The 14,337-nt window shown below is 38.9% G+C and overlaps 1 protein-coding gene across 2 annotated transcripts in view; it reads right to left on the minus strand.

Moving 5' to 3' along the window:
• Positions 1-14,337, minus strand: part of dag1 (dystroglycan 1) — a 39,932-nt gene that overhangs the window by 8,296 nt on the left and 17,299 nt on the right. For both annotated transcript variants that reach the window (XM_066698285.1, XM_066698286.1), the window contains exon 2: positions 10,154-10,669. In XM_066698285.1, coding sequence (XP_066554382.1) covers positions 10,154-10,474 — 321 coding nt within the window. In that variant the 5' untranslated portion in view covers positions 10,475-10,669. The remainder of the gene's footprint in view (positions 1-10,153; positions 10,670-14,337) is intronic.

Consider the following 14,337-nt stretch of genomic DNA (forward strand, 5'->3'; position numbering starts at 1 on the left):
AACAACACGGAAATCCACGTAGTAAAATGAACTCCCCTGACAGAGATGTGGAACAACACCAAGCACAAGAAGCAAACAGAAACCATAGTTTAGTGGTGTGGCATTGTGGATCATGTAGTACCCAAGCCATACATTCATAAATGCAGAATAATATTTGTAACGCTGGCTTAAAATTGTTGTGGGAAAAATCAGACAATTCCACTTCCTTTTGGAGGGACTCTGCATCTGCATTTCATGTAGCCTATATCATGTGTTTTTTTTTTTTGTTTTTTTTTAAAGAAGTCTTTCCAATCCTATTTTGCATCTTAGGCAAGTCCCCACTGTTTTCATGTACTGAGAACTAACAAACACATTCATGTTTTACTTCTATCTTAGAGTCTGTGACTATGCATGTATGGATTTGTGCACCTTACCATTTGTTAAAAATTACTAAATATGAATAGAAGTACTTTTTGACATGGATGCCAAACACTATACAGTATTTAACGTGGGCTATCTAAGCAGAATCATTAAAGAACAACCATTTCAGCTTGTGAGGCAAGTAAGTGAAGAGGAAGGTCAGTTGAATACCGATGATATCATATTCTTTAATCTCTTTCATTCTATGTGACAGGGTTGTTATATAAACGGCTGTGTATGATTCAGTTTCTAATAGCTTTTCTATACAAAGGATAAATTATACTTTGATATTTTTTGAAAGCACCCAAAATGTTACCATCGGTCAACAGGACCCTCAGCATCTAAGCAAAAGCGTTCTCTGCATAGGTCAGAACTGTGAAGAAAAGCCTGCGGAGAACACATACTCATCCAGCATGCGATTTCATGCATGCATAAAAACTCAGTTTGAACCAATTAAGTTTCTCAAAGAGCTATAACCAAAATGGAAATAAGTTTTAAAACCAATGGGAAAATCTGGTTATGAAATTTCTAACAAAACTACTGGCCTTTTAATGAATATTTTATTACATTTCTCGGGAAATGTGAGCATCGATTTCTTTAATATCAAGTAAAATGACCATAAAACAGCATAACTGTCATATTCCCCAGCAAAAGATACAGTAATAGGCATTTGAAAAACAAACCAAAAAACAAACAAATGGAACAAAACAACAAATCCTCAGCCTGTACAAGTTCATTTTGCAGTTGATAATTTTTAGTTGATAAATTATTTAAGGCTAATGCTCCCGTGATAGATCATTAATGCATTAACCAGTACACAGATCTCACAGGGGGAGCGCTGTTGCAGTACTGCTTTCATTCAACACCCCTGTGCATTTCCTTTTTTTTTTTAACCCCCCCAAAGCCCCCAGCACCACAATTCCAAAATAAAATGGACAACTTTTTCCAAAGACCATCATAACCCGATATCTTCTGTGGACTTGATCCTTCTTCATCCTAGTGTGGAATATTACTAAAAATAACCATCACTGACCAAAGAAGGAAAAGGTTTCCATGATAAAGCTCAAGAAACATGGCACATATTATATTACCAGGCCCACCTAATGAAGCAGTTTTAATTCAAAAATGTGTTAATTCATTTGTTCAGGCACCTTCATCCAAGGGGACAAGAGTATAATATGCTTCATAATACTACACAATATTTTAGGTTGCATCAAACTAGCCCTCAAGAAATGGTTCATACGAAATTGAAATACTTATTTAGAATCTCCTGAGCTACTAATCCACATCAGTACACCAGAAAAGGAATGTGAATGGCTTAGGGATATACGCACAAAAACAAGGCGCTATATCTATGAGGTGTAATCGACATGACCACCTTACCTGCATGAAGGCATGACAAAAGCTAGTTATTTATTTCAGTGTATATATTCGCACCACCACCCCAGTACTGCACGGCTACCTCTGCTTGATGAAAACCAAGGTCCCCAATGTCAACAACTAGTTATTTTCAGCAAATCTGAGGTTTTAAGTTTTACTGGAGGTGACCTTGTTTTACACAAAGCAAACTCTGAGAACAGTGTCCATTCTACAACTGGATTCCAGCTCCCCCCCCCTATATTTTTGCACAAGCTCTCTCTTTCTTTGTCTAACGCGACTTCAAAGTGCAAGCCCGCAAAAGTGTCATTTACTGGTATGGGTTTGTAAATAATACAGTAATAATGAGAGGATTGGCCATTTTAAACAGAAGGGACATTAATTAAGCGAGCCTCGAGCAGAATCAAAAGCCATACTCCATTATCCCTTCTTTGTCACAAGAGTCACAATTAGGCAATACCTGCAACAGTTTACTGGACAGCCAGACATTAGTGAAGCCCGACTGTCAAACAACCCAGCTGTTGAGATTATAACCGGATTGTCTTATTATAGGGACGATACTCCCATGGCCCTGACCTTCAACTACAAGCTTAGACTGGCCTTTAAAAAAAATTGTTCCCTGGACTTAAAATATCTTATATATATATAGATACAGAAATACATTTTCTGTGTTTAATTAATAGGCCTGGCCTTTACCTTAATCTGTTCCCATACTCATCTTGCTGTAATGTTCATTTTTGTTATTGAAATTGACTTTGGTAGATGTTTGGCAGCAGTTTTGTTTATTTTCCTTCTTCGGGGGGGTGTATACATCTTTTAAATCAAAGTGATTTAATTCTTCAAATACACAGACTCTCTCACAATGAGGAGGCTCAGCAGAATCTACTGTCCAATTATATATTGTTTTAACAAATGAAGTTTCACATTGGTTTAAGAAACAAATTGCAATTTATTTTTGGTTTCATTTCGTTTTTTCCTCTTCCAAGTTCCTTCGCCCTGCATTTATTTAGAGGACTGGGGCTGCAGAGCATTCATATTGGGCTTAACATTAAATTACCACAAACAGAAAAGCCATTTATGTCACAATAATGTAATAGTTTGCTTATTGGTATAAATCTCTCCTTGGCCACGATCGCATAAGCTAAAGCAGGACTGTAGAAACCATAGATTACACAGCTCTCATTACTCATCCTAACCCTCCTGACCCATCAAACAGAGACATATCATACTGCTGTTTGCAGCATCATTCCTCTGGAAATATTGCACTGAATGGTTTCTTTCTACATTTCTTATTTTTTCTGTAAGCCATTGCAAATTAATACCCATTCCCATGGCAAACCGTGCAGCTCCCGTCTCAACATATTTCAGCACTGTGACCTCACAGCTTCTCCACTGGAATGCAATTGGCTTCTTCCTCTGAAGAGGACACTAATTTGGACAAAAATCTGAACTAACACCAGGCGCTTTGCACTTCACAGTAACCCCTTCTAGGACACGTTGAGTCTGTGTATGACAATGAAACTTTATTCAGAACCTTCAGTCTCCCAATGACCAAGACATTCTTTTTTTCCTCCAAGTTGCTTACAGTAGAATTGCCTGCAATGTTCAGAATCCATCTGATCAGCACTAAATAAGAAGTTTTCTGACCTAATTATCAGTTGAATTGGTCAGATGGCATTTTTAATAGTCTAATGCTGTTGGCTCAGCCTGATATAAATGCTCTATGCTTTTGTGTTTCTAACAGTTTCTTTGCAGTTACACTTTATCATTTTGTTTTAATGGAATGGAAAGGGATTTAAAAATCTGTCTATATCACATGGTGTAAACCCAAAAGTATTTCTAGGGTTTCAAAAGCCTGTGCGTGTAAGGGCCCATCAGACCAGGCGAGAAGTCTTTTCATTGCCAAATCCAACAGAACATCCTGTTTAATAAGCAGATGAGGGGGAGGAAAGGAAGAAAGTGCATTGTGTGTGCTGAAAGCCTTGGCGGTGCGTACAGTAGAAGGAGTTGCATTGTTAAATAGGAGGAGGTGGGGGCAAAAGAAAAAAAGAGCCTATTATAGCAGTTTGAAGACGGCTGTAATGATAAGATTCATATTTCGGTGGAGTAGGCACAGGCAACTCTTTGTAATACTGCGAGGGTGAAATGGAGGCCAGGCAGATGAAACGCAGTTTGAGTTGTCGATTTTTCTGGTGGAGAATGAAAAGGCGAAGCCCAAACGGGCCTACCAGCGGATGTTTAAAAGGCACAAAATATAGATTACCTACTATTAAGATTATACATGCATCATCCTGCTAAAGAATAATAAAAAAATAAACACAAGCAAGAATTTAACCCTTTCTTCTGCGTATTGGAACAAAACCATAATGCATTAAATATGCAGTATAACTTTTTTCTATTTCACACCATGACATTTAGTTCTGAAGTAATTGAAGCATCCATCAGCATAAAATTACTTTGTAGAAGAATGTATATAACAGTACAAATGTGCTTGCTTGTTCCATTTTGTGCTTGGTGTTTTGCCACTGAAATTTATCCATGTATCATGGATATATATTTTTTCTACCCCAACAACAAAAAACAAAAAAATACACTTAAAAGTGCAATATGTGGGTTTAGCATATTTAGCATAGACCTTATAAACAAAAGATTCTATGTTCCACTGATGAGAGGGTGTTCCACTGCTGAGGCACTCAAACGTGGTGAAACGTCGTTTGAGTTTCAGGTTTTGCAGTGTTTTGAAGTGTTCCAACTGAGGAACATGACCTGATTTTCTGTGAACACAAACACAGTTGCCTGCTGGGTGCTATAGTTTGAGCTACATAAAAAATGATCCCAGTAAGTCTGATAAAGTTTATAAAAAAAAAAAAAAAAAAAAAAAAATGGTTGTTGGATTGAGTACATTTGTTTAAACAAAGGGTGTACAGGATATTGATAATGAAATGCATAAATCAGAAACTGTCAAATCCAAATTCATCCAGGTTGTGGGGCTGCGTTTCCAAATGGTCCCTTTCTTTCATTGTTGCTTGCCATGTGGTTAGCAATAATTACATGGCTGCTTCAAAGTGAAATTGGTAGTTTGCAGTAAAACCACAAATGAGGCCTTCAGAAGCCAAATGGAGCATACTGTAGTGCTATGTGAAAGGCAGACATTCAGTTAGAGAAAGCCAAGGCTGTGCAAGAAGGGAAATTGAATACAAATGGAGCTCACTGCTTGTGAGGGATGAGCGCTGACAATTCAGGTTATTTAGTTGTTTTGGTTCCCGCTTTATCAGCTGGAGTCAGTGTAGCAAATCACATATTGGATGAAGCCAAACATTGCCGGAGATGCACAGCGGCTGCAACTGTGGACCCAACAGCAAACCTGCTGCTAACTACATCGCCTCGGCACCAAAGCTGCTGTAAATACCCCTGGGAGAAAGTTTGAAGATTGCAAACCGTACTTGTAGTAAAGAATTGCTTTTACAAGCCATTAACCCGATGCTACAAAACAATACCCATAACAAATAGTCAAGGAAAAATCAAGTGGTAAGAGTCAAACCAAACAACCCCACTGAATATGAAAAATCTCTACATTAAATAGAATAGATTAGAAGTCACAGGATACTAAAATGTAGAACATGTAGCGTAATTTTGGTTCAGCCATGTCAGCTCACTTACAAGTTTATTTTGGGAAACGGGCAATTCATATTTACTCTGTTAGCTGAAAGACAACCTATAATGTGTCCTCAGAAACATTTAACATATTGCATTAAAACAAATACAAAAAGTGTGACTAAGCAAAAACCAAACAAGGCGTAAAGCGTTAACTAAATATAAATGTTTTCAAGGATAGGGAATGCTCTTCCTGAGTACACAAGCCTCTACCCCCATCACCCCCAACATATTTCTGTTTATCACTAGGAAAGCAATCGTCTTTTTTTTTTTTATATATATAAATTAAGAAGCAATCCAAAAGCTAATGATGCACTGCAAGAGGAATTTCTCACCCATCATCCTGTGCAGTAAGCCAAGTGAGAAGTGCTGTCATTTCTATATTGAGGAAAGACAGGGATCACAGACAGTTAATGCTGATCATGCAGCTTGGCGACAGTGAAAGTCCCCTTTCTTCCACTGTCAGCCACCCTGTTTGCCACCCTCTGTGTCCATTACAGCTCATAGCTTTCCTACACAGGACTGACACACTGCTCTTAGGAAGTGGTATGTACGAGGAAGCAGATTTATAAGGCAAGACTGCAGTCTTTGTGGAGAGAAAATAACACTCCCCGGAGAATTTTGCCATTAAAAAGCTATAAGGAATGGCTATTGTACCATGACACATGCTATGCAGTTTATAGAGAAAGTAGCAGCATTTTGCATTGCTATAGCTTTATAACACACCCAAGTATTACTTAGTTAAAATGTAATATTTAGTCCTGTTTTTTGTATTGTACCAACGGATTCAAAAGTGATAATTTCAAATTCAATCTCATAGTTATTGTCTCTACCAAAAGTATAAAACTGCTTCTCTGGGAAGACATTTCACTCTAAAGTGGTCTGGCTTTTCTCTCCTCTATGTAGATCAGTGCAGGGATGTAAGCAATACTAATTAACCAAACTTCATAAGTTAAGTGAGATGGACCTTCAACCTTCCAATGAAAAAATTCAAGATGTAAATTACAAAGGTTAAAAAAAACAAAAAAACAATGCTGTGCAACAGTGTATTCCTCCAAAACATACTTAATTTTGAAATGGACTGGCCGCATGAAAGCTTAAGAGGACTTTTTAAGAGAAAACAGAGCTAAACACTGGCAGACCCTTACAGCCTTCCGGTGGCTGCTTAAAACCAGGCAAATCTAAAATTATCTTCAAAGGGAATCCATCCATTCTCTGTGTTGATCTTCGCCTAACCTTGAGCTGATTCTGCTAAGTAAATGTGGCACTGTTCCTAAGAATGGCACTTATATACTTACATGCCCAGATCAAGAACAAATGCCAAATCTAGAATGCCTTAAAAGATGCAGTAATTCTACAAAGCTGGTTGCTATGCTGGGAAAATCTAAATAAATAATAGGAAATTAAGCCCGGCCAGAATACTACATACTAATCTGGAACGATTTATGTTTGACCAAAAAATGAGTCACCACTGTCTCTACAGTCCTCCTGATAAATGTTTTCCACTGCCACTGGTGCCAGCCCTACTTACACTTCAGGGCCCATCCTTGGGTAAATACTAAGAGTAAATAAAGAGAAAATAATTTCCCATTTTTTTCCATTGTTATAAAAACATGCAGGAGACATCACAACAAAGACAATAACAACAAGTAACTAAAATGAAAAACAAAAAATCTGTCATTAATAACTGTCCAAGATATATTTTTATTTCAACCGCTGAATTGTATAGGCCCTAATGCACAATCATTTTACAATAGGTAGCATTTTTCACACTGGCCACATATTCAAATTTTCATGCTTATTTGACTAGATTATTAGATTAACAACCTGAGGTATTGAGATGCCCAGGCATTAAGAGCTTTTTACAATGCATGGTATCCAAAGACAGAGGGGATTCAGAATGATTTCTCTCCGAAATGCACTCTTTATGATGGGGGGGTAAAAAAAAAAAAAAAAAAAAAAAAAGTATAGCCGCATCGCTGTGGGTAACCGTCAAGTTAAGTGCCAACACTTAAGGTCTCAAAATAAATGACGTTAAAAGGTTTGTGCTTTTTCCGAAGGGTAGGACTATTTCAAATTGTCAGAAAGAACATTACCCTTTAGTCCAATGGAAGACGCTTCATTTTCACCTATTACATATTCATCTCTTAAAAGGATCAAAAGCCAGAAGTGCTCACAATGGACACGTTTGGGTCAGATTTATTATAATTTAAACATTGAATAGTAAGTGAGTGATGCACATGAGAATAAAAGGCAAACAATTGCAAATAAAAGATGGCAGAATAGCCTTTAGGAATGGAGAGAATCTGCATGGGTGAACAAAAGTGTTAAAAAAATGTACAATTAAAAAACAAAAAACAAAAATAAATCATTGTGCCTGTGCAGAATGTGGCAAAGGGACTTCATTTTACAACATTTCGGAAAAACAGCTATACCCTCTTCCTTTCCCTCCCGAAGAAAGAAAAACAGCTTTGCATTTGCATTCTTTGGGCACAGCTGTCAGGAGAGATTTACCAAATATGTGAAAAAGGGTTCATGGTTTCAACTTTTTTTTTTTTTTTTTTATGCATTCAACAAGGCAGGAACGATCCTTCATTAGGAAGACTTATAGACATCAGGCCACTCCTGAGTGGCCATTGTGCAAGTATGCATCAGTGGGGGATGTGGTGGACAATGAATAGGAATCTGCTGGAGTCATGCATTTTTCATCAACCGGTACTTTTTTCAGACTTCCATCCTCCAAGATACATGGCACACTCTTGGAACAGGAGTCTGCACAACTGGCATTCTGTCTGAAATAATTCACTGAATTTATAGTTTCGTACAGCGAGGAAAAAAATAAAGATACATCACCTATACATCACTCTCCATGCCACCCATTGATCTGTTCTGCTCAATGTAAAGCTTTAAATCCTACGTCTCGAATAACCTTCCCTTGATTAAAATAGACACCTGTTAATTACTAGAGTTTGTGTATACTGCAACCATCATGTGGATGATTACAGAGGTTGACAGAATATTACGCATACAATTTTCCTCCTTGGTAGCGGAATCACTCAACACCCTGTCCCCTCCTCCTAGTGAGCTTGTAAAGATCTGGAAGGGATATTCATGAAGTGGTAATACAGGCTAGCCAATCAGGCACAGAAAACAGGCCAGTGTCAGAGCAAGCTATTAAAACGGATGTGACGTGCAAAATGCAATATGTCATATTCTCAAGATCAAGGTGAAATCACTGAGATAACGAAACCAAAAATGTATAAATAAATCTGAGTCACAAGCTTCCTGTTGTGTACAGCTGGTACCCACAATAGGAAATGCGTAACATGTCGAAACAAAGCCACCGCAGGCTTCAGTCAGCTGCAGTAGTACAAAGGAGGGAAAATCGTCACAATCGAGGCTGTACCCAGTCAGCTGAAGGACAGAAAGCCTTTTGATTACATTTGCCTTATGGGCTGCTCTCTAAATGGGTTGTGGTTGTTTCCCAAGCAATAGCTTTTGAAATCGGTCTTCCTCGCGCAGTAATAAAACTGTACTTAAACCGAAGACCTCTTAATATTCTTTGTAAACAGCAGAGAGCATTCCAGTTTATTACATATGCGAGTTTGCTGAGGGGCAGCCTTGATCTGAGAAGCACATGCAGGCAAGACAGGCAGCACAAACCACAGCTTTAGAATGGATTTATTTTCTAATCAAAATTTACTCAACTGTCTCTTTACTTACACAGCCTTGTTTTGATGGCTTTGGGTAATGTTTGTGTGCCCCTGGATGCAAGCAGAAATAACTGATTGCTATATCCCCCCTATTGTCCCATTGTAAAATGCATTATCCACAAATATGGTGACTGCACATATCTGTACTGCCATTAGAAACATCCAGTTAACGTGTGGTTGCCGTCAATAGTTTGAGCATTATATGTACAGGACACAAAGGCATGTAGTAGCTTATACAGCAGCTTTAGATTTAGATTATATTGCAGTGGTATAAAAATCTCATTGTTCACAGGGCACTGAATCAGACGCTCGGCTCAAATAAACATTGGTGACCTAGAGTATCACGTTCATTTAAAGAAATGTAAGTGTTGAGTGAATACCATGGTAAAATTGTAAGTGCAGGGCGGAATATAAAATACAGATGATGATGCTTCAGGTTATGACACTATCTTTCAGCGTACAAAGATGATTTTAATAAAAAAAACTCTTAATTAGCTGGAGAGGTGATGAACATTTAATGTGGCCTATATTAACTTAATATATAAACTGGGAGATGGCTTTAAAATCGAGCTTGCATGTATTCCTGACTGTACCATCTGGTCTCACACTTTTACAGTTACTCATGCAAAATGGGTAGCAGCTCCCGATTTGGAGGCATGGAGCTTTAACGATCAACCTGCTAGGGTAGCTCACGTGTGGATTTCAGTGATTTTGTGGGATATGAGAGATAGAAGTCCTTTAAAGATTTTAACATTAAGAGTGCAGATGAATACCAGCATTAACCTGAACGGCACATTAGCATTAACGGAAACAATACCTGTAAATAAAAGACACGCTTGTCTAGATATAAAACACCAGCTGTGTGCTTTTAATGGCAGCATTGACTCCTTTGAGAACAGTGGGGTTGAAGAAAGGAGTGGGAAGAAAAAAAAAAAGGCTTAACATTCCCACTCAGTTCAAAACAGGTGGGAATAGCAACACGGGCACCTGTAGGAGAAAAACAAGCTTACCTTCACTGTACTGCTGTGGGTGTCTGCGGTTTCCGTGGGAACCTTCATCTGGAACACCCTGCCCACCACGGCAGAGGAGTCTGGGATACCAGCAGGCAGTACAACTGCTGCTGCGTTGACACTCTCCTGCAGATCTGTGAGCACTGCCGACTGCATCGATGCCTCCAGCTGGCTGCCCAAGTCCCGCACTACCTCCACCTGCCCGTCAGGCCAGTTGCCATGGACAACTGCTACCAGCAGCCCCATTATTAGAAAGGTAGTCCTGCCGGGAGCCAGCTGATAAGCCCCGGCCTCCACGCAGGCTCTCCGTTTATTGAGCATTGTTTTATCGGTTCTCTCTCTCGCTCTCTCACCGAAGGGGACACGCCCAGATCAGCGGCAGCATGCACTGCTGTCCCGATGCCTTTTTACAACCACTTTTTTTCTCTTCTTCTCGCTCGTTCGCTCTGTCTCAGCGTCGCTTCCCAGCTTTTTCCAGATTCACAATCCCATTGTTAGCCAGTGTCACTTAGGCTCCTGTAAAAGCAACAAGAGGAGAAAATGTTAGGTTTGAAGAAATAGAATGCCTGGATCCAAGGGGAAAAAATCAAGTCAAATAAAATAGTCCTGGTTAACTACAGAATAGTCAGAATTGCACGGAGACTTGTGGTCACTTAAGTAGAAATTGTCAACATTAATTTCCAATCTGCAGACAACTATGGAAATGACATTGCTGTGGGTAACCGTCAAGTTAAGTGTCTACAGGACCCAATTAGTTTATTCCATATGAACGCTATAGGGATAAAAAAATATACATAAAAGCAAATGGGTGGTAGGGGTAGTGCAATAAGTCTTCGCTTCTGTATAAATTCCCTGTCCCTTGCCCTGCCCCAACAAAAAAGGCCAAAAGTAAAAAAACTACATGAAAACAACTCTGCTATTATTCTGAATTATGATATGAAACCTAAACAGCTTGTAGTAGTAGACTTCACACTTCCAATTTACGTAATGTTTCAGATCTGCTGCATCAAGATGGCTTCTGGCACCCCTGGCATCTTTGCTTTTGTAAAACCTTCAAAAGCAGTAACTACAAAAGTAAGCCCTGAGATATCATTTAATTGTACTGCAGCCCTCAAGTGAAACAGGTGCATTGCTATAATCTGCTGGACATTGCAAGCACTTTTAACAAGAACACATCTTGACTACATTCAGCGCTCTGATCCATTATCACTGTCCTGTCCTGTCCTGTCCTGTCCACCCCACCCCACCCCCAATCACCAGTCCCCTGGTCCTCAAAAGAAACCGGGAGCCACCAATACTGTGCTAAGACAGGATCAATGAACTGCAGCTACAACACATCAGCAAAGCCTTCGAGACAAGGGCTCCAGGGTGAATACAAGTTTTTTCATTGTGTTTGCATGTTGGAAAGCTGATCTCAGGCATTAGTTATTCAGACCTTTCATGAAAACTTTTTTTCCTTTTAAGAAATGTGCTTTTGTGTACCGAGCGAGCTGGAGAGGGGGGTGGTGGTGGTGGTAAGGAGACTGGGGGTGGGGGGTAAATACGATATGTATAACTTCTCAGAGGCCTCTGTCTTCTGTCTGGCTAGAGTTCAGGGGGGGGTGAGTGGAGTTGGGAAAAGACAAAAGTCTCACGCTCCTGCTGGTGTCCTTCCCTGTAGGGGCTAAGATTTGTTTTTTCTTCTTCTTCTTTTCCTTTCCATAATAGAGTCACAGGCTTTGGAGAAAAATATGATCCTGAAAAACAAGTTATCTTGTATGTCATTCTTCCTGCAAAAATCATTCAGAGGAGGAAGGCAGCTCGATTAAAAAATAAAAAAAATAAAAAAGCATTCACTATAAAGGAGATGGGTAGTGCATATTATAAAGTCAACCTGAATGTGCTTTTTAAGCATCTCTCAGAAGGCACCTTCCTAGCCCAAAAAAATGTAATTACAGAAAACCTAAATGGGTCTCGCTTCTATGATTTATGAACTTGCTGTATATCCGGAGCCCTTCTCTCGGCATCATTGTGAATTTTACAGAGATTCCTTCAGATTAAAAGGTCACGGAGGTGACCGGAGAGGGGTCAGGGGTCACTTGGCTTTCGATGTAATTTTTAATTAAGTGCACTCACGGGGGAGGCAGAGGGCACGAGAGATCGTACTGTATTGACCTAGTCGGGTCTCGCGCAGCGTTCCCATCGCTGAGCTGCCCTATAAGAGCAAAAAAGCCAGAATTCAACTGAAGGTCCATGTGACATCCATTATTACAATGTTTTGGAGGGGGGGGGGGGGGGAGGACAAGAACTCTAAAGTTTGGGATGCTTAGAGAATGCATAAACAAGAAGCATTAGAACACTTCCACCAGTAATTAAGAGAGGGGGGGGTATTGAAAAATATCTGAAACACGTTTATATTAAAATCTGTCGATGCAAGCAAAGGCAAATCATCAGAATGATAAAGAAGCAACACGTTTGCTGTACTGTATTGATTAACAATTCTAGACAGACCTACAAAAATGTGCTATACACACATAACTCAAATATCTGCGGCTGGTACAAGAAGACTTCAACTCAAAGTCTTAAATCGCTTCACAGTGTTTCGAGCCCGACAGTGATGGGTACAGGTTACCTCAAAAACTAGCCTGATTGAATTGCAGTTCCAGCCAGAAAAGCATCAGCTACCCCAACCCCCGCTAGATAAAGACTTCTTTTAGTTTTTTTCCACTCTAATCAAGGGCTTTTCATACAAGCAAAGCAATCATCAGATTCAGGAAAAGGACCCGTCCCCATCAGCGAGGACCCAGCGCCTGCGCTAATAAACACACTGCAAAGTTAAATATTTTAACAAAACCCAATCTGCCTTAAAAACAAAATCTGCAGCAGCCAACCATTTCATTGCTACTGCTGGAGGGAGCAGTGTAGTTTTTCTGCATAAACATTACCACAGTAACCCAGTGTGCTGAAGTTAAGTCTGAAGTAGTTAATTGTTCACAGCAAGATTAAGATTTCACAGGAGGGGAGGTGGATAGAAATTTCCTGCAAGATTTGGAGTAAAATGGGTCTTTGGCCTCACAGTCTGAAATAGAAACTTGTTTGTAACAGTTCAGTGGCTAGAAGAATACAGTTTCCCGTGGTGCTATGGAAACAGCCTTTAAACTCTGTGCACTGGGGATTTAGCCCCTGGATTTCACAGTAACGCCACTGCAAGTTGGTTGTAATGGCAAAGGAGCTGCCAGTTTTCATAGTCAGGTTACTGCAGCCCTAGATATCAACTAGACATCTCTATCAATTTTGTATACTATTGCTTGTCCATCTCAGAAAAGAACACAGATGCACACACAGACACACATAAGAGAAATGTTGAGGGGAAGACTTAATTTCTGCTTTTTTGCCAAAAAGAAACAGAAACCAATTCATCAATAGAACAATGCAGCATTTTTAATCCCCAGAATGGAAAAGGTTTTCAAAATGATAATTGAATTAAAGGTTTTGACAATCAAATTGTGTCTTTCAATTTGCAGTACAGGGGGAGGGGAAATGAAGGAAAAATAAAACGACTTGTCGGCAGAAATCTAAGCAGTGGAACTACTTCAGCCACATTTCACCTTACATCTATCTTGCTTAGGGCAACTTTCATATTTCCTAGTGCATCAAAATGCACAGCAAGATTTAAAGTACTGTACCAGCTTATTTGTCAGGCTTCAATTTTTTTTTCCCCCATATAGGTTACATTTGCATTTCAAAAAGGAAAGTGGAACCCATCTTGTAGACTTAATGATGATCAAATCAATAACATGATCAAAGTGACCTAAAAGAAAGAAAGAAAAATCACTGGATACCTGACCAAGCAAAAATCTGTATACGTGCTTCAATCGAATATATTTAAATAAATGTGTCTGTATTATGGATACATTTCAATGTATTTGCAAATCATAGCAAATTGCCATTGCTTTAAATTTATTAATTTGGTACTATAAAATAAATTACATACACAACACACACACACATATATATATATATATATATATATATATATATATATATATATATATATATATATATATATATATATATATATATATATATATATATATATATATATATATATATATATATATGGTACTGCTGAGTTCAAGTTAAATTAACCAAACTGAAGCTTTAGATGGGTTGTCTGAGTCGCAGATCTATTCCGACAGGATAGC

This window comes from Amia ocellicauda, chromosome 3 (genome assembly GCF_036373705.1).
Source record: "Amia ocellicauda isolate fAmiCal2 chromosome 3, fAmiCal2.hap1, whole genome shotgun sequence".
Taxonomy (NCBI): Eukaryota; Metazoa; Chordata; class Actinopteri; order Amiiformes; family Amiidae; genus Amia; species Amia ocellicauda.